Raw genomic sequence first — 18176 nt, forward strand, 5'->3', positions numbered from 1 at the left:
TTCAACAATCAGGCTGCCACAGAGCTGTTATGGGATGAATAGAATGGTGAATTCAATGGAATGTAATGACAATTTATATTAATATATGTAATGTTTATGTATTAATGTAATAATAACTCCAAAGTAGTAAAATAATAACGTAGGTGTTCAATAATTGAAATTCTACTTCGTCAGTACAGAATAATTAACATTTTTGACATGTGTTTGCTACATATGTATTTAAATACATAAAGATTAGTTTGAGATGTAAGAATAATGTCTTCATACGCCTGAAGCCTTGTTCAGAATTTCTTAAGGGATTAAACATTGAATCCATTTGGTAATTGTCGATTTCGTGTGCTTACTAGAGATATATAGGAGTGATAATATATTAGAAAAAGAAAAACTAGAGTTATAAATATAGAATTCAATTAATAGGTAGATTTTTTTCAGTTTCTGATAGGCCTATTGAAAACATCAATTATAATATCCCACATAAGACACACAAAAAGCAATAATCTATTTTATGATTTGATTGGCTCGTCTAATAGTAGGCCTACATTTCGATTAGTCCGTTGACTATAACTAATCATTTTAAGTGATGCTCTTTTGTTGAAATACATTTATTCAACTTTGATGATCCCAAAAAGTCTTCCAAAGCCGGCAAAAATTGCAACAGAAGATACGAAAAGGTAATATGAATTGCAATAGAAAAACTTTTTCTCTTAATCAAGCAGTCTTAATAAGTGGAGTGACGTTACCTTTTCTAGCATTGATTACACTGGAGCAGGCCTCTGGCATACTTCCTCCAATTGCGAGCAGGGTGATTCCCATCACAGCGTCACTAACTTTGAATGTTTCACCTGTCAAAAATTTGGTTTTTACTTATAGAAAGGTGCCATCTATATTATCAATTATAGAATATTGTTTATGATTTATAATGGAAGCAATGTGCTCACTCTTTCCAGCAATGTAATACAAATGCAAGCACTTGCTACTACGGAAATTTTGAGAATGATGCCTGTTTTAAGATATTAGTTTGAAAGAGTAAATTCAGTTTTTGAACCTACTCAGCTATTAGCCTATACAATATTATTTATATGTACCATACTTCATGTTTTCAATTTCTCAGTACATCAAGTTTTCAGATTGTTTTTGTGGTGTGGCGAAAAATATCGTTCGCAATCCGGGAAAAAATGTTTTGCCGGCTCTCAAACGCTTCAAGTTCTCCACTTCGTCTCGAACATAAAAACTGCGATCTCGAGACGGCAAACATACTACATTTTCCGCCCTAGGTGCTAAATATGCTATCAATCTGATGTGCTTTTATATTGTATAATCTGCAAGTACTTATCACTGGAAATCCATGATGACATAGGTAATTCTTGAATGTCTTGGACAAATACTTTTTTATTTACAAGTTTGTGTTTCCTCAATGGTTCCAAATTTTTTTAAAAATAACTCGAAAGTATTAGTTTCAAGTGATAATTGAGAAGAATATTATTTATAAATTTAATAATTCAAGTGATCTAAATTCAAAATTTATAGTTTTCATGTTTATTTTGGACTAAAATTTTATAAAAATTGTACACGTAAAATTCTAACCTTATCTTGGACTTTGTCACCTATAAATTTGGAAGAAAAATAGCACAAGGACTACCTTATTTTTTTTTCTTCTATAATGTTATTGCATTAGTGTCATTTGCATTGTAAATAAATTTCACTTAATACTAGATGGAGATCCTCTCACCCGTTTAAGGTTTTGATTCTCCATCTTTTATTGTTTATACATTTATAAATTTTAATATTTTACTTAGCATACAGCAATTGATAACACGGTATAATTACCACAAATAGTCATCATCCAGGAAACAACATAGGAGCAGATGCCTATCCAGACGACACACATGCAGAATGTGATCGGGTAGAGCTTCCTGTAGAGCCGGCAGTCGGGAATGGTCAGCCACAGAATGGACGAGACAGGCCTCGTGAAGAGCCACCACCAGAACACCAGTCCACAGTCGGGCGGCTTGCACACTGGGTCTATCCTCACTTTCTCTTCTGCGAATCAATCAATCAATCAACTTTCAACTCAGTAGGCATGTGAATATTTGGAACATTCATGAGACAAAATAATTGAGAGATAGAAGAAGTTTTGAGAAATGCATGTTTGTTCTTCTCTAAATAGTATATTGTAAGTTAATTTATTTATTCATTCATTGATACAATATAAGTGCATCATTAAAATGATGAGGAGAGAAAAAAATCTGGTGTGGTACACTCACACAACTTTCCTTGCTCATTGAACTGGGAGCCTCATTCTTAAACGATAATAATTTAGAGAAATAACATAATGACGATTGGCTGCAACATAATTATTTGAAACTACGATCGGACTACTGTATATGTGTGTATATAATTATTGTTTTCAGAGTACTTTTTCCTTTGTGTAAATTGTGAAATCCGATGATTTTTTAAAAGTCGTCAAAACAGCTGTTCTACAGATGAAATATCTCGACTATGTGTTATTTTTATAGACTGCTCTACCTACCTACCTCATGCACGAGAAGGAGGTTACAAAGTACATTTCTCAAGGATGGGGTGAACCCCCCATTAGTTTCCCAGAGAGGAGACTCATGCCAGTTGATGGGGCTGATAAATAACTATACGGAGTATGAATTTGAAATAAATCAGTCGAGTAATTTTTGAGAAAATCGTGAAAAACATGGTTTTTCAGTAATTATCCGCCATTTTTCTCGAGAATATTACGCAGCTCCTGCAATTTTCCTAGAAATAAGACTCATGTCAGTTGATAGGGCTTATAAATAGCTATCCATGGTATAAATTTGAAGAAAATCTTTAGAGCCGTTTTCGAGAAAATTGTGAAAAACATGGTTTTTTAGTAATTATCCGCCATATTTCTCGAGAATATTACGCAGCTCCTGCAATTTTCCCAGAAATGAGACCCATGTCAGTTGATAGGGCTTATAAATAGCTATCCATGGTATAAATTTAAAGAAAATCGTTAGAGCCGTTTTTGAGAAAATCGTGAAAAACATGGTTTTTTAGTAATTATCCGCCATTTTTTCCGCCATCTTGAATTGAATTTTATTGAATTTCTTATTGTCGGGTCCTCATGGTATAAGGACCTTAAGTTTGAAATTTCAAGTCAATCGGTTAATTAGGAATGGAGTTATCGTGTTCACAGACATACACACATACACACATACACACACACACACATACACCCACACACACACACACACACAGACCAACACCCAAAAATCATGTTTTTGGACTCAGGGGACCTTGAAACGTATAGAAAACTTGAAATTGGGGTACCTTAATTTTTTTTGGAAAGCAATACTTTCCTTACCTATGGTAGTAGGGCAAGGAAAGTAAAAATAAGGTAACCTTGTGCTATTCGTTTCCCAAATTTAGACTCTACGTAGATTTAACTCTACGTAGAGTTAAACTGATTTAAAAAAAAAATAAAATTTCAATTTATTTTCCTCTAGTAAAAAATACAACCAAGTTTTATTAAATTGAACTAAGTTATTTTGAATTTATTTTCTGCTAGTAAAAAATAACCAAGTTTTATTAAATTGAACCAAGCTATTTTGAATTCATTTTCTGCTAGTAAAAAATAAACCAAGTTTTATTAAATAGAACCAAGTTATTTTGAATATATTTTCTGCTAGTAAAAAACCCATTTATCTCGGCATTTATGATTATTAATTTGGACCATTCATGAGACAAAATTAAGAAATAGAAGAAGTTTTGAGAAATGCTTGTTTCTTCTTCTCCAAATAATGTTGTATTTTGATTTCATCTTCTGCAAGTGAAAAATGATCCAAGTACTAGTATTAATCAGTATCTCGTCATAAAAACTTGGGATTATTTTTCATGAAACAGAATTGAGAGATAGAAAAGAGTTGGAAAACATGTTGGGATATGCCCGTTTTCTCTGCTTTGAATAACATTGTATTTGTTTGCTTGATTGAATAAATGGAAAAGATTATATCTTTATTGATGTAGATCAAAATAACAACACAGAAACAAAATTGTTCAAGCTCATGGAATCAAGTACCGGTATTAGTTTTGGTATTCTATTATTCTATGGAATAGCCTAATTCCTTTTTTCAATATGAAAAATCATTAATTGGATGATTGGCAGACAAACGACAAGCAGTGGTTGAACTAAGTGAATAGTAACATCCTAAGCATAAAATAGTAGGTAACCTTTAATCACTTATAAATTATTATTTAAAATTAGAAATTGGTGAATAATCATTATTATTCTTTTCAGTTAGTATCTAATCGATTCTGATGGATAATGCGTATTCTCATGGATTCTCACAATAAACATCGTTGGAGAAATATTACAAAAAATATCGAGTGACCAGATCTTCATTGGAAATTGATCAATTCAAATGTTTGTGGAACCCTTGACCGTCATCTCCAAATATTATTATGGTATCTTGCTGTATTCAATAATTGATATTATTATGGTGTCTCAATCACGGTACCGTACTAATGTTTATTCTCGAATACTGAAATTATTTTTCTTTGAACTACAATAGCAAAACAATTGATCTGCTTGAAATTATTCTGAGAATATTGATATCTGGGTATTCCAATTTTAAAAAATGTTCTTTCGTGATGTATCATGGTTTTATCATATTCTAAAATATTCTTTTTGATGGAATTTATCTACCTCTTGTCATTAAAATATAAACATTTAAATGGTATTCTATTCCATTATACTCATAATAATCGAAGGAAACTGCAATAGAGAATAAGAACCTAGTATTTAATTAGGTACCTTGCTGAGGTGGATACTGGTGTATTGTGTCGGTTGGTTTTTGTTTTTCCAAATCTTGCTTTTTTTGCTGCAAGTCTCCGTCAATTGTCGGTATGACCGAATCACATGTTCCGTACCTCGGCGTGTATGTGCCATAAACCAAAGTACTGTCTTTCTCATTGAAAGTTCCAATTTCTGAAAAATGTCATAATGGTGATTAAACATCAGATAATCCTATTTCAATTTTAGATTAATCTCCAATCAGTACCTATAGCAATTTTTCAATACATTTTCTCATTTATAGTAGCCTACAGTATTGATTGATGAACATACAAATAGAAGGGTGCTATTTGATTTATTTTGGACAATAGTATTAATGAATAATGGAATTATCTCCTTTAATCAGTATTTCATGTTTTATTATTTCCATGATCAATGTTCAAAAGCACAAACACATGACTTTGAAAGAGCATAAAAGGAAAGGTAGTAGCCCAATAACATTATGCAATCACATAATTCTAAATATAGAGTTTATTGAAAATAGATTCCAAGATTTTGTTAAAATGCAGTTGAATATTGAATTAACTACTTGCAATCATCATTTCAAATGCAAATAAAAATTTATTTAGTCCGCGAAAACGCCTCCAGATTGTTATAGTAGAACTTTCATAATTCAATAATTCTTCTTTAGTGCAAAACTTAAGCAGAAAAGACACTTCAAATCAACACTCATAATAAATACTCATAAGCAAAAAATATCAAGCCCCAAAACTTAATTAAAAACCAAGCAATTCAACAAAAATATGATATCAAAAAATACAATTTAACTCTCCAGAGATATGAGCGAACATGAATGATTTCTCACGCTGAATCGTCATTCCTTTAAACTATGAACTGTGCAGAAGGAAGAGAGATCCATCGTGAGAAATAGGATTGCTTCTCTCAGGAAAAATATTGCTTCTCCACAGAAAAACACATGACTATGACAAAAAATCAAGCCCCAGAAAATGCTCAAACTCCCACAATATCATATTGTTATACCTGCGGTTTCAAGGTGTAGAGATTCACATGAAGAGGAAACGCCTATAAACAGAACTATTTTTCAGAAAATATTCAGAGAATGCCTGTTAAAATTAAATGCTCAATGGTTATCTTCATCTGTTTTCATAGCGTTTCTATTACGGTATTGAAAAACTTTAACTCTATTCTCATACTCATCCTTCCGTTATAAAAAAATGTTAATCCATCAACATCATCATAATCCACTTCATTAACTTTTTGGTAAGGGAAAAATGACCAATTTCCCCTTTGCAACTGATGCTAACAGGTTGAAGTGAATCTTGCCATTGAGGTAAATTCTTATTAATAAGGAAATAAAAAATATCTGAGTAACCTTTTTTGAAAACTTTTATTCTCAACATCTTAATGTCATTTTGAAGTCGATGAAAATGGCATTAATATGTTGAAATCGTTTTTTTTCTTCATCCTACTTGAATTGTTATTGATATTAATTTCAATTTTTTCCACTTATTTATTTCGAGAAACGATTCGTCATCAAGTTTATAGCACAACAGTAGGCCTACTGCCGATATGTCAGTTACATTGCCTTCTCGTGTATTTCAAATTTTAATTTTCTCTAGGTGGGTCTATAAGTCAATAGATCTGATATCTGTGTAGTCTATAATGCTCATAACGTCATGCTTTTGTCTTCAGATACTAACAGAATCTATAGTAAATTGATTGATGGGTAAATGCCTAATATACAAAGAGGTCGAAAAGTTTTATATACACTTTGACAGTAAATAACTTGGTAACAGCAAGTTACCATGGGCTCGTGCAGCCCTTCGCTCTAAGATAAATAGTGACACTCGACCACAGCTCAAAGTGTGATCAAATATAAAAATTCCATGAGAAAACATATTTTGGTCTGGACTGTTCATAGCTTGCGTATTTATATGTTGGTATACGTGCTACATTGCCTGAAGACAATAGATGATTGAATAATTCTCACTTCAAGATAATTTTTCTTTTCTAATAACATTATTGTTATTCTGATAGGCCTAGCCCTGATAAATTATCATCAGACAGGTTATTTTTGGAACAATAAATTCAGAGATATCTATAATAGTAAATAATACATTCAAACCAGAATTCATGTTTGTTCAAAATAATGTTGTGTTGACTTTTGTCTCAAATGGTCTTGGATCATGTTGACCAGAATTACTGTTATTATTATTGGATAATATTATCAGTATACATTTTGTTCACTTATTGATCAAAGTCTATATATGATAAAATAATTTTCCTCTTGATGAAAACACAAGGTTTGAATTGTCATTATGTCCAAACAGATCTCCTTGCCATCAATTTGACGTTTTTGTAATAAATTTCACATTTTCACTTAATAGCCTATTTATTTTATTGCTGAGAATAAGACCCTCATGAGAAATACATCACAATACTCTAAAGGTTTCATCCTTAGCACTGAAATATTATATATTGAGTGGAAATTTGATTGTTTTATACTTTGAAAATAGCATTCTCAACTTGTGATATAATCTGATTCATTCTTCCAAATATGGGAAAGTAAATGTGGTTTATTGAGATGCAATTTTTTCTTTGTGGGTGGTGGTGGGGTTTTGTTGGGGATTGACTTATTATCCTCAGAAATCCACATATGAGTCTGGCTGAGACATACTGTACCAATTTGAGGAAAAATATGAATAGAATATCAGAATCTACAAACTGATGAAATTCATAATTTTATAATTTAATCATAAATAAATAGGTAAATAAACAATTTTCTTACCAGTTTTTCTCAATGTGGACGTCTTTGTCAGAGGAAAAACCTTTTTTAGTACTGCAATTATTCGCTTTTCACTGAACATGAAAATGAAATAGAGGACATAGAGAATAAGAAGAATCATAGCTTCGTACCAGAACACTTTATCATCCCAAAGTATTCCCGTTAATAAGGTTACGACTGTGATGTAGATTACGCAGTCCCTCGCCAAAGGGTACACTTCCAGGGGGATCGCCTGAAATCAAATAAAATATAAATTAAAATAAGATGATTCCAGTGCTCAGAATGGGATTTGAACAACCTGGAACCTAAGAAAAAACTATGTAGATTCTGGAAAAAATTTGATCACTGATTTTTGAGAAAAAATTCTGGATGTCTATATATGAGTATTATTATCTTCTTCAGCTTTGTCACTACCCGGTTTTTCGGAACCCACCTAAAACTTCTTTCATGAAATTCATCTCTCATCATCTAAAAGCAAAAGCTCATAAAAATCATCCTTTAAAAAATATTTGGCTATACTAAATATCCTATTTGTAGCAGTATATGTGCAATTGTGTGTCATATTTAGCCTATTATAGATATATAGATTTTTTCGCGATAATTTAGCAGACACTGATCTCCTCTCAAAGAGGTATATGCAGACTTGTCAAACATTCAAATTACTGTATGTAACTTAAATTTTGTATTTAGGCCTATAAGACTGATTGTTAAATATAGGTACTCTCGAAATATCGTATTGTAGTGTAATTCGTGTAATTCACCAATTGGAGATTAATCTAGTATATTCCAACTCAACAGATCTTAATTTATTGAAGATTACCGTATAATACAACAACACATAACAATAGAATACACAGGCGTGCCCCCCTCACGGAAAACAATCGTCAGTGGTCATTTTAAATACTGATACCATTTCTTGGGAACATCCCCCCCAAGCTTTGATTTTGAGACCCCCCCCCTTTGAGCACCTCTGGAATACAACACAATTGAAATATATTTGCAGAAAACGATGATTTTGATTTATTAAAACTAATAAGTTTTGGGCTTTAAGCCTGTTGTTCCTTTCCCAATCATGCATAGTTTATATTGCAAGTATTAATGTATGAAGAAATAAATAAATTATATTAGTGTTTATTGAAAGACAATAGAATATAAATTAAGAAAATCTCACACTTGTAAAGTTACACTTGAAGATGGCTCTTGAAGAGTTGAACGTAGTTGTGTTGTGATAAAATGATAGGCTACTTGATATATTTACTGTGTTTCAATACTTTCATTAGCCCTTGAAATAGGAGAGAGTAGTTGTAGTGTTCATGTTCATGCTGTCTATTCAATTACCGAACACAGAATGTTTCATTTACCAAAAGTCAATAAATCAATTTTCGAGCAATCGTTCCAATATGTAGCTCCAAAATACTTCAATCAATTACCATACGAAATCAAATCATCTGAACATTATTAAGTCTTTTTTAAAACTTTTAAGAGCTTGGCTAATGTCTTTCCAAGAATTAATTTTTCTTGATACAACACTGACATAAGTATGAATATGTTTATAAAAAAGCAGGTTCTAAAAATATACAGATTAAACATTATATACATTTTTTCTCTTTTCGATAATTAGAATCGTGAGAAATATATCGTAGAGTAGTGATGGTTTTTTAATATATTCATATAAAATAATAATGATAGACTATATTTTTTGAATATTCAAGATAAATTGTACTGGTTGTATATTTTTGTTCAGATTGGTTTGCAGACGTCACGGAGTGCAAGAGATTTTTAATTAATGCTGGACTCAAAAATCAATGGATTTTAGGTATAATTCTAAACCAAGTTATAATCATTATGTAATTTTTTAGTACCCAATGATGATTATTTTTATTTTTTTGTAAGTTGACCACTGGTTAGAGTGGTCAACTTAGTTCCTACTTTTTTAAATTGTAATTTTTTAAATGTTTTTGTGAAAAGGAATCAATAAATTTCAAATTTCATTTTCAAATTATTAATGAGAAACTGTATCATTGAGAAACTGTACATCTAGAAATGTGTAAGTTAATTATGCATTTATAAAGTGAATAAAATTTGGATATACAAATATACAATAAACTGGAATAAAAGTAAATACAAATCAAACTATCTCACCCTTGAATAATAACAAATCTCTTGAGCCCAAGGTTGAAAGGATGGCTTCAATAAGATTAAGTAGAGTTAAGCACATGCCTTAGTACTTGGTAGATGGCATAGAAGGTAGAGAATAAGCTTGGCATAGAAGGTGCTTGAGTGATGGTCGCGTATGTCTTATTGAATATACGTACTAATTACTTCAAGTGACAGAGTCAATGTCTCCAGCCGTCATCTGCAAGGTGGACTAGCTAACAGTTTATTGTGCACAAGTCATCGTTAGAACTTTTTTTCCAGCATTAAGAGCTATACAACAAGCTTTCTGATTGAATAATCTACCTCTGATAATGAACTATCAGTAGAGGAGACAAGCTTCTATTTTGTTATTGACTAGCAGGTACCCCGTGATCCACAAGGGTCTAATTAAAATTAAAACTTGACAAACTGAAAACTTCAACTACTGAAATCTTGAAGAATTTGAAATAGGCCTACAACCATTCTCGGTAAATTGCAATATGCAAAATTTCAAATTAATAAAAACAATATAAAAATCTTGAAGTACCTAGTACCCTTTATTTTTTTTAAATCTTTAAAATAGTTCAACTTTAAAGTTTTTAAAAAATAAAGGGTACTTCAAGATTTTTATATTTGTTAAAAATTAGCCCATGTGAGTGAAGTTTTTTTATGAAATGGCTAATCAACCCTATATTGCAAAATTTCAAGTTTACCAGACGAGTAGTTTAGACGTGATGATGCGTCATACGTGAATTTCCTATCCCGTATGTGTAAGCTAATATTCTTTCCTTTATTATATTGTAGATAACGAGTAAAACTATTCAACTTTCCATCAATTACCATAGTATGTGAGATGGAATAATTATTACTGGTGAGAGCTTATACCTATTATTTTTGTACCTAATTAATATTGTTACCGTATACACTGTTGTGATTTGTAGCAGAATATTCAATTGATATGACAGTACATGATGCCTTGAAGTATCGGTATTGATGTGTTGAAATACTGACAGTTGTTGTACCTTGAAAGAACATGATGCCTTGAAATACTGATGTGTATATTGATCCATCTTATTGTATTATATTACTGTGCTCCACCTTCTCTAGCTAATACATAGTAGTAGGACAACAGTACGGTAGCCTAATATTGTTTTTATTGATTCGGTTCTATTTCAGATAAATTTCCTAATAATATAGAATGTAGGCCTATTGAATGATTATATACGGTAATCATTTCTGTAATTCTAAAATCCTTATGACAAGAATCTTCTATTCAATATATATTCTACAATTATTATGAATTTGGATTGCAAGAATGAATGGATTGCTTCTCTTGGGCGTAAAAATAAACCTGGAAGTGCATATAGTGTTCAAACTCCTGGATGTAAATTAACAAGCATATATACGGTACTTCATTACATGAGTACATATTCAAAAGTATGTGATAATAAATTAGCCCATTCATACAAGTCAACAAATCATTTACCTAAGTGTTAAAAATTCCAAAGACGATAAATATTGTATAATCGCAGTGGAAGGTGGTTCAAGCTATACGGTAGTATTTGAAAATTAATTTGTTTCCTATTTTTACTTATTCGATTTCCAAGAACTGATTATTTCCAGCTTATCTACTCTACATTTTTATTTAAACGGCTTGGCATAGGGCCGACAGTCAAGCAAATTCCAGAGGCTATGCTAAAAAAACAATATTCATAATATTGAATACTTTCATTCTGCAAGACCTTGAATTAATTAGAAGGTTACGTTTTGTTCGATTTCTTCCGAATGCTGATTGGTGATTGTTTGTTTTGGAGCTGCTGCTTGAATTCATTCTTGGAATTTCGAGAATAGTATTGTAATTTGAATTTTTTTTTAATTCCATTTCCTATACCGGTACCGTACTAAATTTTAAGGGAGTTAGAACTATATGAATTTCTTTTATAACAAACTAATTGGAATATGACATTCATTTGGCAATTTATGAATTTACCGAATATGCAAGCTATGCAAAAGAGTGACTATAGATCAAATATCAAAACAGATAATGAGAAAAATACAGTATTGATTAGGTCTTTAAATTGGTTAATTTTAGAATTTTCATATCAGTTTCAAACAAACAAGAGTACGAATTTATTGTACAACCAAATACCTATAAATTTTATTTGTGAATAGATTGGAGAGTGAAATCAGACCTATATGTTTCTTCAACAATTGAAGTTCAAATACAACTCTAAGCTATTCATCTGCATACGGTCAGTATCCACATTATTATTATTGGTGCTTGGTGCTATATTGTTTTCAAATAACTCATTTATTAGTCGAGAATGAAAACTATATGTTTTCAACGCTAAAAATATGGTACTATTGATTTTTCCATAAATAAGTCTATCCTGCCTACTATAATAAAGAAAAGAACTGGCTTACCGTATTGGATAGGAAAATAATGTTTGACGCATCATCACGTCTGAACTAGGTACTGAACTGATAAACTTGAAATTTTGCATAATATAGATTCTTAATTAACCGAGGATGGTTATAGACCTATTTTCACTTTCTCAAGATTTCATTACGTCAATGTGTTCAGTTTGTCAAGTTTTAAAATGGACCCTTGCGGAGCACGGGTTACCTGCTAGTTACGACTATATAATGGGGAAAGCTTCATTCACATTCTAGAAGAATTCAATTGAATTTGTAAGGTATGAGGGAATGTTTCTTATGAAATCTCCAAACTAAAGTAGTAGGTACCAGAGACAAGAAATATAGCTCCTATTATCTTAGTATCTTAGCTTCTATTATCTCCTATTATCTTAATTATTATAGCTCCTCTTATGCTCCTTTATCTATGGTAGTACCTACATGGTGTGGTACATGAATGTTATATTTTCAAATTATTAACTGCTTGTTCGATGAAGGAGTTCGATAAATTATTGAATGATATAAGTTATTTTTTAGTACTCACAGTACTCGCTGCCAATCCCCCACACGCTGCCACCCCGAGAGTGTTGAACACAGCACTTCCGACCACTGTTCCGACTCCGAGATCGGACTCTGTCAGAAAAGTTCCGATCACATTCACGAACAGCTCTGGCGCCGATGTGGCGATTGACATGAACGTCGCGCCAGCCACATCCTCTGTCAAATTCAAGTCTGTTGACAGAAAAATCTCAAATTGATCAGTTGCCCCGGCTATGATCAGCTTCGATTGCAAATTTGTTGTTTCAACAAGAATTGTGCGGTGAAAATTGTCTGTCAAATTCAAGTCTGTTGACAGAAAAATATCAAATTGATTAGTTTCTACTGCTTTGATTAGCTTCGATTGCAAATTTGATCAAAAAAAATATTGCGCAGTGAAAAATGACAAATTGGTTAATTGTTAGCGCTGCTGCTGCTGCTGCTATAAGATCAGCTTTGATTCCGTTCTTTGAAGAGTCTGTAAAAATTATGAAGGATAGTTGAGCTGGAGTCCAAATATTACTGTCAAAACTCGAAGAGAGGACGCCATTCTTATTATTTCCATCCATTTCTACTACGATTCATGCTTTTTTCAAAAAATGAATGAATTCTGTACATATTTTTCTCATATTTATGAATGGATTCTGTACATGCTTTTTTTCAAAATATGAATGATTCCTGTACATATATAGGTTCGATAAGATATATATATATATATGTTATATATATAAAATAAATAATATATATTATATATTTATTAATATATAATATATTTTAGTTCATACCACAAGTTAGTAATTTATTGTTGCAGCATAACGTTTACAATAGGTAACTGTAATTAGTAGTTTTGAAAAAATCACGAAGACAAAAACTTCTTGATACTACTACGACAATAACCCAATTCATACAAATTAGGCCTATATGATTCTATTTCAATTATAAACTACTATTCTGATTCAACCAAGTTATCATGGCAATGATTGAAAGAAGTAACTGGCCCTTATTTCTCTCAAACTCTCACTTGAGCTCTAGTGATAAATTTCCAGCAATCCAACTAATATGAAAATCTCCTAATTTATTTTTATTTTTCCTTCATCTTCAAATTATCACATTGCAATTCTCATTTTTTCACATTCTGAATAGAAATGTGTCAATTCTTAATGAAGAATCATCAAGGTGATGTCTCAAAACCCTGTACTCCATAGCTAACCCTGCCTTCAAACATATTTCAAATCCATTTAAACATGTTTCTTCTTCAGTAGTAAATGAAGAAGACCCTACATCTCTGTCATGTCTGAGTGAAATGCTTTCTTGATATTCCAACACAATTTTCAATGGTGGAGAAGATCCTTCCCCATCACTAGGCCTATACTATGAATGATTACGTCTCTGTGATGATACGTTATTTCAATATTCCAATGCTCTTTTGTAAATCCATAAATATGTATTCCATTCATTAATGTAATTCATCACTACCAACCTTTGCAAATGCATTCAACTGAAGGCAGGAAATAGTCATTGCATACGATCGCAATGATAATGAAGCAGTAGAGTGCGACCAATATGTGGAAAAGGATCGCTCCATGTTTTCTCTGGTAGTCTGTGAATATATCGTCTGGAAATTCCGAGTTGGACGACTCTTTCTTCACAGAACAGTTGAGCTCTCTTATCTCTACTGAAGATGAAGACAAAAAAGAATCTGCAAAAGAAGAAATCAATCACAATATTGAATTTATAACTCAAATCATATTTCATTGATATAGGCTACAATTAGTGGAAGAGAAAACTATCACTATCATAAATTTTATACGGTAAGTATTCAATCCAATAGAATCAATAAGAACGACAAAAAATTGTACGTTCAAAAATCGATGTGTGCATAATTATTAGACTTATACAGACCAAATTCATTGGCCAATGAAATTTACTCACTACTTTTAGGGTTACAACAGGATAACATTGAAAGTAGTGCAAAGATCCTGAATATGAAGTGACTTATCATCCAGCTGAATTCTCATTTGTTTTAAGAGTTATACTTTATGTCCTTCATCGAACAACAGGTGATGTTTACCCATAGGGTATGGGAGTTGGAGAAAGAGGTATTCCACATGCAATTGGGAGTTAGTCTCAGAAATGTTATGAAGTATACAGGCACAACCCAGTAATTGGTGCTACCTACAGACAGAATTTGAGAACTACACTAGTAGGCGATCCAATCCACCAATCAGAAAAGAGTATGGGGAGCTTGGAGGCGTGGCTTGCTGCCATTGGTTCGTTATTCTATCATTCCCTTTCTCTTCTACATACAAACTCACTCTCTCTCTAGAGTGCTAATGGGAAAGATATTCTTGAGTATCATTTTAAAGAATAAACACATTACCAACAATACAGAGTAGCAGAGTATACAGAATAGAATATTCTATTGATTCACATAATATTATTACAAGTTACGGATTCCAAAATCAGATCTGTAGATCATGAGTGAGTTCTCCGACGTTCATAATCATTGCAAGTATAAAGGACGTTAAGCCTTATCTCTTATTCTAATAATGGAATTCTGTCAATTCGTAACATTATTTTGGGAATGGAGCGCTTTTCCCGTTTTTTGTCAGAAGATAGAAGAAGCTTAGGACTACATATTCATTTTGACTTCAATAAATTTCTTCACATTATCTGTAATATGTCATACAGCACTACCTGCTACTTTCGACTTGAGTACCAAACAATTTTGAGATGTTTTATTATTTATTTTCCTTAAAAATCGAATGTTGCCAACTATAGAATATTTATTTTCGCCCTTCAGTCTGATGAGTTCAAATATCAATAAAATAAGAGATCCCGTTTCTTCCTAGTAAAAATAATTTTTGTGTATTATCCAATTCATCGACTCATTGATATTATTAATTTGTTCTACTAGCATCTTATAAGCATCCCAGAATGACATTTTATGAGATATATGTACCATATTTTAGGCAGCTATTATTTCAAGTTAGAATCAAACTAAATAATTATAAGTAGGCCAACTCGAACTTGTACTGTCTCTGGTAAATTTTCAACACAATTATTTTAATACTCATAGTTGTTAGTTCGCTGTTAACTTACAAGCTGATAAAATGCGAGTGACAGCTCTTCATTACAACTTTGTCAAAGAACTTTATTGAGGAAGTGTTATATAATTGAGTCTTATCATTCCCAAGTATTAGGAAGCAGTGTTTAGCAATTGAAAGGCAGAAATTTCTTCGTTAGGAAAAAATCTCATTCTCATTCAACATTTATCGTGCACAGTTTTTCAGTAAAGTGGGAAATTATTCTTGACCAAGGCCCTCACGGAAAATCGTTTCAATTTGGAATATTTTGTGTTTGAAAGTTCTGAGGGACGGACCTTTTTTGAACTGATTTTCAATCAGAATTCGAGAATGGCTATATGCCTGTTTTTTTCATTTCGAATCATTATATATGATTATGTTTTTTGTCTCTGTTGAATCAATAAATAAATAAAAACTAATTATAAAAGTTTTTTCTGTTGAGATGATCACGATTCTATTCTAGGGCTGGAATGTATTGCTCTGATCCAAAATTGATATGATCAATATAAAAAATAACACAAGAGTCAATACCATCTCATTTCGAGCTTTGCAAATTAAGTGACTCTCTCACTCCCTCTCACTCATTCTCTCTCTCCGTCTCACAGTATTTCTCTTGATAATCCTCTCCCTCTTTCTCTCTCACTCTCTTTCTTTCTCTTTGGAAACTATATGGGAGATCATTAACAATTTAAGGTCAACCAATGAATTCTTCCAGGGACATTGGGTTTCACCTGATCAATCTGTGCTGTTCAACCTGAATATTGGACTCAAACTCTATTCTGATTCTCCAACAAAGATATCAAAATAGTAGACAGATAATAGTCAAACTAGACAACTTTTCGTTTTACGAGGCTTTTCGTTTTTATAGCGTGATGCAATTCCTTATAAACCAGATTTGTAATTTGTTTACCGTTGGCTCAAATTTCCAAGTTTTTCTATTCTAGATAAGTTTTATCACATTTGAATATTGGAGTTGTGAAGGTTATTGAGCCTCCTAAGAGAAGTATTATTTTGGGTGATATTTTGCTTCAATTTTAATTTGGGCTCAAATAGAGAATAATTGGGTACTTTGTTTTCTTAAAATATTATCACTGCTCAATGACCTTTCTTGGAGTCTCGTCTGTCTGTTTGTACAGCATTATTTCCTCATGCCATTGTCAATCAGTGGCGGGAATATTGAACAGTAAGAGATTCTATTTTTCTAAATTGGAAGAGATTGTTCTAGAATAAACAGTCTTTCATGATTTGTGTGGTGTGTGGGTTGATTTGCCGTAGCTATAGAATTTCAAATATCAATCTCATGAGTAATAAAGTCCAAAAGCCCAACGGGAAAAAGAAGGATTCACTACTCAATGACAGTTGCGGAGAATTTTCATCACTTCCAAATAATTTTCTATTATACGTAATCATAGACTAGTGAGTCTCCAAAATGAAGTGATATTTTGCTTTACGGTTATTGAAAATTCCAGCTCAAATTGAGAGCTATAATTCACTAAACATAATCATAGAATGATTGAGAATAAAAAAACAGGCTCAGCTATGGCCACCTGTTCATTATAGTCAGCCATGGCTTAGCACTTACTATTCTGCTACTTCATCAAAAAATGTCTCTCATCCATAATATATTACAGATTGAGCTTCAATCTTGAGATAGTTCTGTAAAGAACAAACAATATGTCCCTGCATTAATTCAAGATTCAATGCTCGATACTTCATAAGCCGTTGTTTGAGGCAGCTAAGAAACTTAAAATAAGCAATAATCATCATTTTTAATCGAACAATTTGCACGAATGGGGACGTATAGGCTCAAGTCTCCTCTTAATTGTAACGAGTAAACCTGTGTAGTGCTTTGAGTATGACGGCATATGCCAATCAAATATTCAAACACAATTCCAAGGCCATAGTCCTAACAGAGTGTTCAATTCTTTTCAGCACCAAATCATTCGTGTTTGATTAGCAAATTATGCATTGATGTAGACAATTCAGTACAGTTCAAAACTTATCATCATTATATAAGCAACTAATTTTCAGCAGGCTATACCGTACATTATTGTACCTCAAATTCTCAAATCTTGGGTTTTAATTCAATCATTTTGATTAATGCATCCCTCAAAGTATTAATACTTCCTTAAAAAATATAATAGTAGGTATTTTTTATTTTCAATCACTTGATAATGACATCATATAGCCGAAACATGTTGTGAATAAACAATTCGTAAAGGGTACTTAGATTTCTATTTTTATTTATAATAGTAGGTAATATATAGTAAGTAGCCTAGATAGTAGAATGGTTATCAATTAGCCGTTTCCATTTCATCAATGAATGAAGGTCGACTTCGTGATTTTTTAAGAAGTGCAGTTATTCATTAATATGAGCATCTTCTAGATCTATGGGTTGGATAGACCCAAAAAT

At 31.9% G+C, this 18176-nt stretch overlaps 1 protein-coding gene across 2 annotated transcripts in view; it reads right to left on the reverse strand.

The window, feature by feature from the left end:
• The window catches only part of LOC111052460 (sodium/potassium/calcium exchanger 4), a 39746-nt gene that overhangs the window by 3091 nt on the left and 18479 nt on the right, over positions 1-18176 (reverse strand). The window contains exons 2-8 of one of the 2 annotated variants that reach the window (XM_039424996.1): positions 14158-14376; positions 12685-12872; positions 7593-7821; positions 5825-5866; positions 4805-4978; positions 1828-2040; positions 741-842 (exon numbers count right to left, since the gene is read on the reverse strand). In XM_039424996.1, coding sequence (XP_039280930.1) covers positions 741-842; positions 1828-2040; positions 4805-4978; positions 5825-5866; positions 7593-7821; positions 12685-12872; positions 14158-14376 — 1167 coding nt within the window. The remainder of the gene's footprint in view (positions 1-740; positions 843-1827; positions 2041-4804; positions 4979-5824; positions 5867-7592; positions 7822-12684; positions 12873-14157; positions 14377-18176) is intronic. The other variant, XM_039424997.1, reaches the window with a different exon arrangement.

Source organism: Nilaparvata lugens, chromosome 3 (genome assembly GCF_014356525.2).
Source record: "Nilaparvata lugens isolate BPH chromosome 3, ASM1435652v1, whole genome shotgun sequence".
Taxonomy (NCBI): domain Eukaryota; kingdom Metazoa; phylum Arthropoda; class Insecta; order Hemiptera; family Delphacidae; genus Nilaparvata; species Nilaparvata lugens.